This window comes from Periplaneta americana, chromosome 12, assembly GCF_040183065.1.
Source record: "Periplaneta americana isolate PAMFEO1 chromosome 12, P.americana_PAMFEO1_priV1, whole genome shotgun sequence".
Lineage (NCBI taxonomy): Eukaryota > Metazoa > Arthropoda > Insecta > Blattodea > Blattidae > Periplaneta > Periplaneta americana.
The window spans coordinates 86,885,507-86,901,457 of NC_091128.1; the positions used below are offsets into that span (position 1 = coordinate 86,885,507).

At 36.2% G+C, this 15,951-nt stretch overlaps 1 protein-coding gene across 4 annotated transcripts in view; it reads left to right on the forward strand.

Annotated features, from left to right (window-relative positions):
* The window catches only part of LOC138710655 (hrp65 protein-like), a 124,311-nt gene that overhangs the window by 87,871 nt on the left and 20,489 nt on the right, over positions 1-15,951 (forward strand). For 2 of the 4 annotated variants that reach the window (XM_069841698.1, XM_069841699.1), the window contains exon 11: positions 1-15,951. This exon is cut by the window's right edge and continues 12,086 nt beyond it. The exons of the other annotated variants lie outside the window; for them this stretch is intronic. In XM_069841698.1, coding sequence (XP_069697799.1) covers positions 1-9 — 9 coding nt within the window. In that variant the 3' untranslated portion in view covers positions 10-15,951. 4 annotated transcript variants of the gene reach the window in all.

Below are 15,951 nucleotides of genomic sequence, written 5' to 3' on the forward strand. Positions count from 1 at the left end.
GTGGCTTAATAATCAGAAGAGAACCATTGTACTTACGCCTTATGGCCGAAAGGAAATCTGGATAGACCATGGATTTTCCTTTTAAGGAAAGCTTCGAGTAATTCACTCGAAGACTGGACTGGAAGACTTTAATTCACAACATAGAAGAGTGGATATGATTTAACCAAGCTCTAGCAAATATCAGGAACATCTGTTATGCGGGGTGCCCAGTTTTTAATTTATCCTTATGACCCACTTTACACCCAAAGTAAAGTTCTTTTAATCAAGAGATAATTTTTTCATTGAGACTTGATAAATTCACCACACACTGCAAAATAGGTTTGAATAATTTACACTGACGGAACAGGGGACCTATGATGAATTATGTTAACTGTTTAAATGAAGTATTTCAGTTATAAATAGGCTATTACATCACAAGTAATTGCATTACTGTAAATTTTAACTTTTAAACTGTTACAATAAATCGTTGCATTAGGATGTCAAGATGCTGACAGACTGCTTCCTTCGAGAAAAACTGCCTGAAAGTTTTTAAGTTTGCTATATTTGAATTGGGGATTGCAGAAACAGGACATGTACTAAAAATAAAATACTGTATTTCAGTAGACACAAATAGTATTACTGGTGGTAGACCACATCAATGGTTATAGTACTGGCTTCAGAAAGAAGCCTAATAGATATTATTGAATTAAATCAATATATATTATCTTGACATGCGCTGTTTCTGCAAGGAATCAAAATAGTAGTATAATAATTTCAGTTCAACTAAAACTTCCTTGTTATATTAGGAATATAATATGTGCATAGGCGTACTGTGTACTCAGTACATAAATAAACTTGCTTTTCCACAATATTATCAACAATAAACCACTGAAGAAATTATTGTAAAAGTCTTGATATTCATGTGATATGTGAGGCATTAGTTTGCATATACTGTCAAGCTTCTGTCTCTGAATTGGCACGATTTTGTGTGGCTGTGCCAATGAAGTAACGTAATGTAATATGATGTTCTCCTTCGTATACTTTGTTTGAAGATGTCTTTAGCTAAACTATCGATAAATTCACATGCAACATCATCATCAGGTTTGTTCGCTTCATAACTAACGTGTGAAAATGGTGGACTGGAAGACTTGTCTCTTGGCACACCATGCCCCAAGGATTCAATAGACAGAATTTTTTTTTTTTTTGAGCACGTGGCATATCATTGTTTATAAAGTCTAAGATATCACTAGAGTCTACTAACTTCACTGTAAAATGGTCTGTTTATTGAAATTCACAATAAGCTCAACATATTGCATTAGTGAATGAAGTCGATCTTGGCTAAGCAAACTTCGCTTCACAGTCCAAAATGTCTCATTCGATAGGAAAGAATGGCCTCTTTGGGGGTAGTACTGATTGATAGTTTGAAATCGATCAGTGGTCACCAGCCCTAAAAAGAAATCGCAATGTTTTATGGTTTCTGTTTTGTCTGGAGCAACTGTTTGAAAGTGGCAATCCCTGTGGCGATGACTAAGCACAACAAAACAGTACATGTCTTTCACATGAGTTATTTCTGCGCGCTTCCAGGATTTCGCAGGTCTCCAAATGTGAGACAGCTATACTGACACATTATGTGGTTTCTTCATGGGATGAAGTCTCGAAGAATGTAATCTGAAAATATGTCCCAAAATTTAAAAGGCTTTTCCGTATAAATTTACTATTGAACATGTATGCGAGATGCTTCCTGCTGTAGCAGTTACTGAAAAAGATGTATAACAAAAGGAACCTTAGGTGATACGAAAAAAATATATATTCGCGTTCCTTGTGGACAACGTAAAAATTACATTGTTCGAATTTGAATAAATTTCATGTTGCATAATGTTACTGCAAAAATCTGCCAATTTCAGAGTACAAATCAAACACTACTGTCCTTACACTGGCCACAAATTGCGTGCATAGATCATAGTAGATATGTGTGCGTAATTGTCCAAATTTTACTTATCAAGGTGAGGAATATTTAGTGTCCTTCATTAAAGTAACTGTACTTAATTAGGGATTAATCCTTTTTAGATGTAATTAATTATAACACTTCAGTTTGGTGTTACATGTTGGAATAGGTGTTGTACTCAGAGACATTTATTTTTCGTTCTTATTTTCTCTTTATAGAAGTATAAAGGGAAGGAAAAGTATTTTGACGTATTTTTGCGGAAATGATTTCAGCATGTCTATTGAAAAAGTGGTTTCAGATGTTTCTGTTTCTTTAGGCAGTTTTATTTATCCTCTTAAGTGTGATGGAGTTCTTATTCAGTGTTTGATTTTCAGTTTATTAGGAAGTAATGCACATGTGGTATGATAACATTAATAATATATAGTTTAAAGAATAATCGTCTTTATCTGGAATTAAAACACGAAGTGAATTACTCGAAGTCTGTTGTAAAGATTTTTTTTTTTTAACTTTGTTTCTTACATTAAATAATGAGAGAAATGAAGTAAGGTAAACAGTATGTTCAAAATCGGAACATCTACACGTCCAACATAAAGTAAACATTGTTAGCCCAATGCATTGTTTGGTGTGGACAAGGTGTAGTGTGGTCTGTTGGGCCAATTTTCTTCTCTGAAGCAACAATAACTGGCACAGTATGCCTTCAAATGCTGGAACATAATCTACAGCATCAACGTATACTTTCAGCAGGGTTATGCTATCCCCACATTGAAATTTGGAAGGTTCGAAAATTTCCCAATATAATGCATTTCCAGGTTGCAGAATCAAATGCAAGAGACTCGTTACGTGGCCACAAAGTTCATTCAATGCCACTCGACTTATTTTTGTGGAATTAAAGATCGTGTGTACTCTTGATAAATCTTCATGAGCTTACATCTGTGATGTGATTGCTACGGAAACTGTGGATGGCCATGTAAAGAACAAGGCAAAAAATTAATTTGAAGTTGGATGTTGAGTGTGCCACTAAAGGGTCATATGCAGAGACTTACTAACGAAAAGTAATTAAATAATTCAGTAGCTCTTGCAGTCTTGCATTTCATAGTGTTTCACTTCCCGAGCTTCCCTACGTCATGCTTTATGATATGTTAAAACTTGGAAAGATTGAACAGGACGTGGTGTATAGCTCGAACAGAATACTGTATTTAAATTGGATACAGACTCTCTTAGCAGCAAATGCTTGCGGATTTTTTACTTTGTTGTGCTAGATTATGGAGATTGTTGATTCTGTTACAAACGTTTAATGTGTTTGGATTTTCTGTAGAAGTTGCTTAATATTTTTTTCTCTGCATTTTTGGTGTCGAGATTTGTATTCTCTTGGGCAACACATTAGACAGGTATACATTGCGGACCTCCTTGTTCGCGTTGTCAGCACAGCATATGGCCACTGCGGAGATGACGCAGGACAGCACAGAAGGGACAAATGCCCAGTCCTATGGATGGAAGATAGATTCCTGTTGAAGTTACAAAGAGAAGATGAAGTACAAATATAACTAATATTTAATTTGTTTCAAATAAAAGACTTCGTGAAAAATGTTAAAGTATCTGTACAATTTTTTTACCAATTTTAATTATTAAATTATTTCAGTCAGACTGGCCAGCTGTTTGTAACGATCCTCACAGTAGGTTTTCATCTGACGACGAAGAGAGAGCCACTCTTCGAAACGTTGTGTTACAATTTTTAAAAATTAGCAATGGAAAAAATCCATTGAACAATTCACCATTGCTCTCCCTCACCCCTTCTATCAGAGATATATATATATATATATATAATATTTTAATACTATAATCTGTCTTATATTTTTTACTACCGATCCTTTTAAGAAGAATATCTTACACTGAGAAATTATTTTTCATGAAACTCTTACTTTTCTTAGCAATACTACTATTAATGTATCTTCTCAATTTTGTCTTTCTGGGCTTCTTGAATACACATGGACTCTACAAAATTATTTTGAGATATATGTAACTAGTCAACCAAGTTGAAAATTATGGAAATAAATTGAGATTTCTGGCTTGACATACGTAGATTAACGTCATCGAGTATTAGCATATAGTGAAGTGCATCCTTATGTTGTTCAACTTTGCATTAGTTCCTTTTTATTGAGTGTGGCCTTTGCAGTGATATGATAAAGAAATATGCATAAAGTTTTCAGAATGGTCTTGAATCTCCTACTTTGTGTTTGGACATCTCCAATGCTGCAGAACTACTTGCAGGCTCCATTTTCAAAGTAATATTAGGCAACAATTCAGAGCTTGAAAGTAGAGCCTTTGGACTAATTTCTTTTCTCTCGTATCCTATTAATAGCTTAGTTCCATATTATGTGGTGTTCGAAGCTATAAACTTACCATTTGTCCCTGACGAGAAGTTAGTAACAAGTTCCTTTTAAATTTGGAAAATTTGAGATTACTACATTTTATGAAAAAAAAAAAAAAAAAATACAATATAGCGTGAAATTCATCGACATAGAAGTTCGTGCGCGCTTCTCCCCCCCCCCCCACACACACACACACACACAGACACATCTGGTGATCAGTTGCGGCCGTTCCGCAGCAGTTTTGCTCTCGGCATGCGGGCTCGCTTCTTCCGCTCGCTGTTAGGCCTCTCCACACAACGCGAAATATTTGCAATAGTGGCGACGACGAATATTTCGCCTACAACGGCAACGAAATTCGCGCGTTTCCCCACACCAAGCGAAATATTTGCAGCAGTGGCGGAGACGAAAATTTCGCGTATGTAGCGGCATATCATGTTGTAGCTTCTATGATAATCATTAGCACTGTTATTTTTATGATTAACAGGTTAATGTCTGAAGAAAGCATGGGAAAAAATTCGAAATCGTCGTTTTTGAAAAGTGGGGGAGGGGAAGTATTCATTTCGAAGTGATATGTTCAAAATAGACATGTACGCCTTCAGAAGTTGGTTAGCAGCAAACTTTTTTTATTCTTCACGTTAGATGGGGGTCAAAGCGAGTGGAATGTTGAGAAAGAATGGTAATTACTTTTAAAAGTAGCAGCTATTCATAATCTTGACTAGTTTTCGAGTTACGGCAAGTTACACGAGCGTTTTCGCTTGGCGAAGAACTCAAACCCTATTATCTGTTAAAATGGAAGAAAAGGTGAATTATTACAGAAATCTTAGCGCTGATTTCAAATCTGCTTACAAAATATTCCCATCGCTTTTTTTTTTTTTAATTGTGAGTTTTGAAATGTAATAATAAATTTGTGCTTGCGGTTGAATCGTTATCAAAGAGCTGATAGCTCAAAGAATAGAACACACAAAAAAAGAAAGACGTGTGGATGAGAAAGTAGAGTCTACGTAGAAAAATAAGTGCATGGGAAACAAGAAGTTAAAGGTATCTGAGAAGATAAATTACTTATAAAACGAATGTCCTGAGAATTTCTCATAACATGAATTACCATCCCAGCACATACAAATAATTGAAAATAGTGAAATTAAAATGAAAGATCCTTTATTAATATTTTTATTCCTACTCAGAAAGCTGGTATTGAAAGATTCTCGGTCATTTAGCAATTTTCTAGGAATTTATGAGAATGCGTTCAACGAACTCCTAACACGATAGGCCCAATAAATTATGTTAGTGCCGTAAAGTTAATACAGTACATTCATATTTTGAAACCATTATTTTCCATGTTTCTATAATAATTTAATCTAATGCTCCCTCAACATATGTTTCATGTGTTTTAATTTTCATCATTAGATATAAAAAACAAACATGCCTATTTTTATTAAACTTTCGTAACGCGAGACCTACCCATTATGCCTTAGTACGAGCCGAATTATTGTACATGATGTGATAGAGGGCACCTAAAAGAATAATTGCTGCAACAGGATTTGAGAGGTCGAACTCCGCCTGTTTCACTATTCAGACAACTTTAACCTCAAAACAAAAGCAGTAAGCATAAATGCCATCCAGCGCTGTGGAGTAACGATTAGCACGTCTGGCCGTAAAACGAGAGGGCCCGGGTTCAAATTCTGGTTGGGACAAGTTATGTAGTTTTTTTTTTTCCGAGGTTTGCTCTCAACCAATTGAAGCAGAATAAGGCTGGGATTACAATCGACGTTCGTTTGCGTTACGTTTCGTTACGGTGAAGTACGTTGAAGTGTGTCAAATACAAGCTCCGTGTATTTGATTACGGTTAACGTTAAAATGAACGAACGCATGACTGCGCTGATTCGACATTCCCAAAGTCCAGCTTCTACAAACGCAAAGAAAGGGAAGTTGAACATCATCCAATCACGAATCAGAAGCGCTTTATATATTTTCACCTCTTCTTTCGTTGTAGGTGCGCCATATTGCTACCAAAATATTAAATAAAATAATGTTATTTAAAAATTACATAATACGAGGAACTATCTTTGATTGAATGTCACGTCACATGAATATATTTCCTCTATATGACATAAAACACATTTTAACATTAAACATTATAGGCAGCAAACATGAAAGCATTAACACCTAATTTAACGATTGTACTACGTACTTCTCGTTAGCGTATTGGTCAAATACTGGTCGTGGTGTAGATGGACCGAGGTTCGAACCTGGAGTTAACTTATTATTTTTATCTTTTTAATAATTTATTTACATTATTTTAGATACGTTATTTTAGTTTAACCTCAAAGAGGCTACACTCTTTTTTATCTCTCAGGGCTACACAAATATATTCGCACTAATCGGGCTATTTAGTAGGGGAGACTGTTGTACGTTCAGCATAGTGTAGCTCTGAACACTTTTTGTTTTGTTTTTTTAATTTTTGCTATTACCTAGAGGACTAAAACTGAGGTAGATTGTAGAGAAAGTCGCTAAGTAGGTCTGGTCGTAATTTCGGTTTTATTTATTGCAAAGTGTGAGTTCTGTGGACGAAACGATTTTTTTAGTATCAAAACTAAACATTTCGTTCATTAATATGTTTTCTAACACAAAACCAAGAAATAAAATCTCAATCAGAGAAGCCTGCTCTAGTTTATGATACAAATAAATTTTAAATATGATTGTCAGTTTTTACAGCTATATTCCCATCCATATTCAATGTGTTCCAACTTATAAGAGGGTATGTTCCAAGGTACATGAATCTGTTGTTCCTTCTAACACATTACATATTCCTTTATTTTATTTTTTCTTCAATAGATCTGTGAAACACGAAAATGCATACAGGAAGTTGTAAAGGAAACTTCAATAATTATTTCAAGCATATTTCGTTAAAAAAAATCATTTCTCAAAACTAATAAAAATGAAAGGTAATAATAATAATATCATCATCATTCTATATTATCCTGTCGTAAAATATTTTTGTAGTACCGGTATTTTATTTACTGTATGTTGTCTCAAACAAAGTTACCATAAAATTCAATGTTTATGATAAACAGCTGACTGGCGTGTGCATTTCAGTACTCATTATGGCCGGCAGAGTGTGATAATTGTCACGAACGTCTATTATAATACATAGCCCCAGAACGTAGAAGTTCAACGTACGAATGAACGTAACCTAACGCAAACGAACGTTCATCGTAATCCCAGCCTAATTGCTGAGTAGCTTTCGGCGTTAGACCTCGGATTCATTTCGCCATAATTAATTCACGTATCATCATCCATACCATAGCCTGGGCCAAGATCACGGTGCGGCGTGCTGTCCTTGTACAAGAGCGCGACCGTCCGGCTACTCAATCATTTCACAGAATAGGCGTGGAAAGTGCAATATGCCTCTGGCTGGAGTATAAGCTTTCGGGTCTCACCTTCGCAGAGTTCAACGGGACATTAAATACTATATTCCTAATATACTTACAAAAATTATGTATGTGAAGCGCATTAAAGTAGTTTCATTTGATAATGAAATATGTTGTTCCTAATCTTGTTTAGCGAACGGCGTATTTAATGGAACTTATTATCTTGGCTCCAAGATTAATTCGTAGTTCATAAAAACAGGGGCCTGTTTCATAAACACAGTAATAGTATTACCGTCATGAAAATAATTTTATTAATTGACTAAATTCTGTGCAAAACGTTTGTTTTGATTTGAGGTTAAGGCTGACAAACATAACCAAGTATTGCTCTACAGTTTTTTTTTTATAATATATCTCTGTTAATGGTTGCAAATACTGAATAAAGTAGGTTTCGATGCACTGTGTTTAAGAGCAACAACAGAGTAAATTGTGTATGTATAAATGTTTTGGAGACAGTTTATTTCAGATGGGATTGTAAACTATTGTGAACAGACATTTGTCATTCCTAATTGTTCACGTCCCTGCTGATGCAAAGTTCGAAATTCTAAAAACAGTGCATCGGTCACAGAAGCGTGTGCGTGTGTATAAAACTTGCACCCTCGTTAGTTAAAGAAGTACCATATCAAAAAGTTAAGCAGTAAAAGCTTTAGATGACAGCTAAACGACAGGTTTAGTAGTCCTTGCAAACAACGTATTCCGAATCTCACCGGTCCGGTGGCATCAATGACTTCACGTTGCAGCGAAATAAGGAACAAAACTGCTGGAAGGATCGATGGCTGTCATGGCGACTGTACAAGTTGTCTGTGCTACGCTAGCAAAATTTTGCGAAATTTTCGTACTCCCATCTCGTTCAAAGAAAAGATAGCATAAACAATATATTTCTTGAACCGGTAGTAATAACGGGTCCATTGACATGTTCCCGCATAAGCCATTAACATATTGTTTTTACGTTGTGCTCATTACAAACAATACAGCAGAACACACCGCCATGACACAACAGTGCACGATGTTATTCGTCTGCTAATTCCCGCCCTATACAAGAACCAATCAGATTCACTGATGGCGGCTGATGGAGACTGCCACCACCTCTGCAAGTTGATGACACCGGTGGAGCATCAGTGACGTCATCGGTGGAATTCGGAACACCGTGATGCCATCAGATTGCTCAGCGCTGAGATTCGGAATACGCTCAAAGCGTCTTATCGCAATTTCAAATTCCGTTACACTTCGAAGTACTGGTACTGCGCAACAAGAGTAAATAAATAAACTCGCAAAAAATATGCTGGGATCAAAAATAAATAATTCAGTAATGCAATGGCGACATAAGTACTTATGCGGTGTAGAGGGCTCAATGACGACGGACTGATGGTAGTTGAGTGGAATAAAATGGCACCAAATCGGATATCCGTCGCATGGAAATTCTTTAATTTTGTTGAAGATAATAAAGTCGCACACTGTAAACTTTGTGGGCGAATTTACTCTAAGGGTAGTGGAACTTCGAATTTGTTAGACCATTTGAAGCGATCGCACAATCGCGAACTTGATTAAAACAATTACGCAAAACATTTGATACGATTTATTTTTAAATTGTTTTAGTGCTATTGTTCCCAAAGGCTCACAGTCTAGGAAAAAGTCTTGAAATTTCTCTAAAACGTAACTTTCGAGGCAATAAAAAACATATGAAATATTTACAAGACGACTTGAGTTATATTTTGCTGTTTGGATTAAAATATTTCTGAATGAAACTAAAGAAACATGTGGTAATAATATAATCACAATTATCCTGAAGTTGATATCCACTTATATTTTTATTACAGAGCAAGAGTGGCGCGTTTTAGAAGAGGCAGTTCTAATGCTGACACCCTTTAACACAATAATCACAGTCCTGTCCGGTGAAGAATGTGAATGAATTATGTTGGACAGTAAACTTTATCCCATTGATAGCCCACGTTTCTTTTGTTCCATTCTGAAGCTCCTTTAATATATTTTACGTTAAACTAAACCGATTAGAATAATAATTGACAAACCCTGTTTGCGATTAAACGAGAGTTTCTAAGGGAATTAAAGTATAAATGTTTACATTAGCTACTGAAAAGCTTTACTTCTGCGTTAGTTTTGCAGTTAGATTGAATGTTATTAATTTGATCAATGACATGAAACTAATACGTCTTTCCACATATTATGAATTTCAAAACTAGAAAAAAAATCTGTCAGCTAACGTAGCACTTTAAGCAACACAAGAAAAAAAAAGAGCAGAAGAAAGAGAGAGAGATTAACATAAAAGAGAGAATAAACAACAACAAATTACAACTTATTTTAAAAGATACGCGGACGTCAGCGGACTCGAATCACTACCTGATCCGATTAAAGGAATGCTCAGCGGAAAGTGTATGTCTGCGCCACGGCGCATGTACAACCTGCGCGGCATCAATCGGAGGTAACCGGAGGTCTCCGATTGAAAGCGCGCAAACAACCGCTCCGGAGAAAACTAAGCAGCACTAAGTTAAAGATTGCGATGTAGAATTGAATGTACCTAAGGATCTCGTAAGTTGACTTTTAGGTGATCAATAGGGGTGGTTTAAAGTAGCCGATATATTTTGTAACAGATTTACTTTTTGATGTAGGCCTATACAAGATCTTGGCTCGCCAAAACCTTCACAGTGTTAGTGTAGAGTATGTACAATTTTATAGATTCAGGTTGTCATATACTGGTACATTGAAAAAAAAAAACATTTCAATACAGAAAATGTTAATATTATTTTATGTTATTTTAAAACTACTCTTAAAACAATTGGAGAAATTTGTGACTAATAGGCCTAGGCATATATTTCTGAACAATTGTTAAAATATAACGCGAAAAGAGGGAAAAACGTTAAGTTCAAGCATTTAAATTACAACATAAAATAATGTAAAACATAATTGCTTTATAACAGTTCTATATTGTAATTTAATTTAGGTTTCACCCTTTCCAGTTGTTCCTGTTTCCCAATTAGATTAAAAAAAAAAAAGAATCCGTCTATTTTTTTCTCATTTTAAGCATAACAGGTACTGTAGTAGATTTGATGCTTTCAATTTCAACCTACATTGGCGCCTGAGACAAATCATTTGTAAGTATGGAGAGATTGTCATTAATTTTGTCTCTGATACTTTTTAAAATGGGGAAAAGAAGGAAAAAGAGCTTGAGACATCACTGGGTCAGAATTATGCATTTCAGATGTTTTCACTGTTTTATCTTCAAAATCTCACCCTAAACTGCATTTACTTTTAGCTAATAATGAAATTAGTAGTTAAAATACCTTCGTGGAAATAATGGTAATATTAATAAATTTTAATACCTTTGCTACTTTATGAAACATTTTGTTAATATTATTATTTATTTTAGTAATATTATGAGCGTTTAAAGTAATAAATAATGTTATTACCTTTTTAGTAATAGTATTAAATTATTACTTTTATGAAACAGGCCCCAGGAGATTACAAATGATGCTCAGTGTGGCCACCATTTGCACGAACCCAAGCTTGGAGACAGGGATTCAAATGTAGGCCGAGAGCAGGCCATCTTATAGAATAATGTTGAATATTAAATTTTAAATTGTGGGAATATTAAATTTTAGGTTAAAATCTCGCACGATGCTAGAGATAATGGGTATGAGTTCTAGGGTTGCCAGGTTTTCACAATGAAATTAAAGGACAATTAACAACATTTAACTCGATATGGAGAACTTCTATGAGAAAAATAGCATGTACTGGCATGTTAAAAGCACAGTATGAGGGAAGATTTCGTACTCCTATATCATTGAAGTTGTTATATTGCAATTTTTTTTTGGGTTGATGAAAGAATATAAATGACACTCGGGAGGAAATTAAACGCAGAATAAATAAATATTCAGTTGAGAAGCTTTTGCCATCTAGTCTGCTCCCAAAAAGCTTAAAGTTAGAATTTATAAAACTGTTATATTACCGATTCTGTACTGTGGACTCTCACTTTGAGAGAGGAACAGAGGTTAAGGGTGTTCGGGAATAATGTGCTTAGGAAAATATTTGGGGCTGAGAGAGATGAAGTTACTGGAGAATGGAGAAAGTTATACAACGCAGAACTGCACTTTGGTCTTCGTTACCTGTTATAATTATCCAGACGTTTGAGATTGGCAGGGCATGTAGCACGTAAGGGAGAATCCAGAATGCGTATAGAGTGTTAATTGGGAGGCCAGAGGGAAAAAGACCTTTGGGAAGGCCGAGACGTAGATGAGAGGATAATATTAAAATGGATTTGAGAGAGATGGGATATGATGGTAGAGCCTGGATTAATCTTGCTCGGGATAGAGACTGATGGCGGGCTTATGTGAGGACGGCAATGAACCTCAGTGTTCCTTAAAAGCCATAAGTAGGTAAGATGAATAAAAATTTATCCAATAATGCACATGAAATATAATATTTAGTAGAAGAATTAGTGGGTTCTTGAATCAATCGTCTGAATGAACAATTACAGGCCTAAATTAACTAATTTAAAACACTTCCGCAAAATTGTATTACAATTTGTATCAAGAGCAGTGGCGGCTCGTGATAAAATATGTGTTCACAATTTTGTGGTTCAAAAATCGAAAAGAATTTGAAATTGTACGTTTAGTCTAATATGAAATGTCATGATTCCAATGTTTCACTATAGAAAAAACCCGTATATAAATTCAAAACGACATATAATAATAATAAGAGTAATAATAATAATAATAATAATAATAATGAAACTCAGTCTATTTCCAATTTTTCCTGGTAAGCCAGTTTACCCAGTTCTTTACTGTTCCAAATTTCATTGAACAGAGTTCATTGTTTACGTTTGTTAATAATGAATACATACCACAGTCCCGTTATTTACAAACGCGTGTGTTCAGTAATATATTTTGATTCACAACACACTGATACACTACAGCCTATACCAGTACTGTAATCCCATTCGCATAGATTGATTACTATAAATACATGCCAGTAAATATTATTCTTAAATATTATACACTACCATACAGATACTTAAATTCATACCACCACCACAGTCAGCCAGCACGTGTTTGAAAGCCAAACTGTTATTATGCCGACACTGAAGTATAGTAATTCACAAACTACACTCTCGTAGCAGCACTGTACACACACATCTACGTAAAGTAAACGTTCCTACAGTTAGATGCTGACATCTACAGGCTTTTAAATTTCCTCCTCGAGATATAGCACGTGAACGATAGGCACCGATGCACCTGACATCTGTAGGATAGATACTCATCATGTTCACATAACGCTTTGTGCTCTTGACGAGTCATAAGCGGCCAGCTAAAAACAATTTTCTCCCGCGCATGCGTGAAATTCCTGTAACCATCTCGAAAAGAGCACGGCTTGTACGTGAACGGATGTTGCCAAGTTTACATAAGAAGTTTATGCAAGATGCCGGAAGTTTAAAATACTCGATTCTGATATTATACATCCCCACTAGATCAATACGGTATCAAATAATAAAACTAGTCGTGCATTAATGGAAACAAGGTGTTCACGTGCTCTTGTGCTCTTATTGACGCACCGCCACTGATCAAGAGTATACTCACCATAATTACAAACTGTGAATTTTGTTTTAAATATGAACTAAAATAAAAACATTAACTTCGTCTATGCTAATATTCTATAAATTAAATAAAAATGGCTTGACTTGATGTATCCATAGAATTAAATGTTAAGAGTTATTGAATAAAAATATTAGGCTTATGACGTGCGATAAAACTTTAGGATACGCACACATACTATAGTATTATCTTCCTGAAAAATGACAATTGTACAAAGACAACAGTATTAAAATACAATTGATTTTAGGACATATAAGTTATGTTGTAAATAACGTGCATAAAACAATGGCAAAACGTCTTAATGCGCATGATTAGAGATTAGTTTGCACTTGATTCTCAAATCACTTGTCAGAAATCGATTTGTGATAGTTTGACATGCTGTAAGAACGCGTGACTCAGAAACAGTTGAGTTTGAAGTTTTTTGCTGTACGAACAGTAAAATCCATGTGCGCATGCTCGTAACTGTTCAAACCAGTTTGAAACTGCTGCACGAACAAACCTATTGTCGAATAAATTGACATGTTATAAACATTTATATAAATAGTTCGGATGTTTTGTTCAATATGTAGGACGCTATCTTCAATTTGTTTTAGTGTAATATTGCATATTGCGAACATGTGAAAAATAAAATTGATAAAATGAGCTGCAGCATAACAGGTTGGAGTAAGGTTAGTCGAACACGTGCGCGGAGTAATAAGTACTCTCTCTGTCCCATAATAATTGTCCGGTACGCCGAAATGGTATTACAATAATTACAGACGAAGGGGCAGATGAGATGCGCACGCATGAGGAGAAACGCAGTAGGTCAGTGTGCAAGGTGTGCAGATCAATAACTGATCTTACCGCGACAAGCAACACACACTGCCCAGAAGATTTCCAAAAGGGAGTGTTGGTTTTCAACACACCGTTATGACACTGTATGCAAAACAGTGTAGCAACGCACATTGGAAATCGTTAGTAGAGCATACTCCCACAGTGAGTACGTACGTTTGAACAGCCATGAACACCCTGGGAACACAACTCGCGGTAATGAGTGACAGGGGTAGCAAGAACCTTACGGACAGTGAACTGCAGGCGATATACGAGTTCCCATTGAAAAACAGTATGGCTGGCGTGGTGAAGAAAGGTGCCGAGAAATTTAATGTCTACGAGAACAGCGCTTTGCATTTGGCAGTGGGGGTGGCCGTTGCGAAGGCGGCAGGATATTCGTTCAATTGCAGCGTCGCTAAACGTTCCTAAGAGTATCCTACACAGGTGTGTGAAGGGGGGAGGGGGAGATCAGACTTTATACGAATGCACTGAAGCCATTATTGACTGATCGTAACATAAAGAAACGTCTAAAATTTGCCTTATCAATGCTGAATCCTACCACAGTTGACCATCCTGAAGGCGAAAATGCGAAGCTCAACACGATGATGGAAAAGATTCATATGAATGAAAAATGGTTCTACCTGATGAAGGGCAGTGAGAAAATGTGTGTACTGCCCAACGAATCAGATCCGCAGCGAGCATGCAAAAGCAAATCGTTTATTACCAAAATCATGTTTCTGGCTGCTGTAGCCCGGCCTCTTTGGGATACTGATCGCAATTTGTGCTTTGATGGTAAAGTAGGCTTTTGGTCGTTTTTCAGCAAAGAGCCTGCTAAGAGGAACAACAGCAATGGTCCTGTTGGTACAATGGTCACCAGACCATTAACTGTCACCAAAATTGTTCTAGAACATGTTCATCAGCAAATTAATCCCAGCAATAAATGCAAAATGGCCTCATGGACCGCACACAGGGAGAATTCAGATGTCTGTTCAGCAAGACAATGCGCGTCCACATATCGCTCTCAATGACCGCATCTGATTGGATGCTGCAGCAGCCAGTGGAATCACTTTGGATCTCGTATTCCAACTGTCAGGATATGAATGTTTTAGGTCTGGGGTACTTCCGTGCAATCCAGTTTCTCCAGCAACAGGCAGCTCCACAAACTATTGATGAGCTGACCACCACTGTTGGAACAGCTTTCTCAGCTGACATGTGACAAGGTCAACAACATCTTGCTCACTTTGCAGTTCTGTCTCATTGAAACAATGTAAGTCAATGGTGGGAACAACTAAAAGATTCCCCATATGCGAAAGGCACATCTGGACTATTCAACGTCCTGCCATTCCCTTGGAGTGTCCTCGGAACATTTAAGACGAGGCTACAGTAGCACTGCAGCAGTAGATTTGTCAGTTCAAGGCAAACTGTTGGAATGGCAACCTTCCCGGACTAACAAATAGTCCCTTTCGTCTTTATCATAGGAAAATGTTTTTGTTTGTCTAGCTTCTTTGGTCAATTTGTACTGCTCCGGGAGTAATAAAGTTGTACTCCTAGGAGTATTTTTTGGCTCGTTGAGTGGCCAAGTTATACTGAACCTGGAGTCATAAAGTTGTAAGAGTTTTTTCTCTTTCATTAGTTGGCTAATTTGTACAAATCCTGGACTAATAAAGTTGTATTACTCATTCCCATGTTTCATTTTGCTCCTGTGTAAATGTCAATGTTAAATTATGCACATCGAGCAGTTACGGGACAACAAATAAAAATTTACCGCATAATTACGGGACAGCAATTAAAAGCGGGTCTTGCACTTGATGTGATGTACT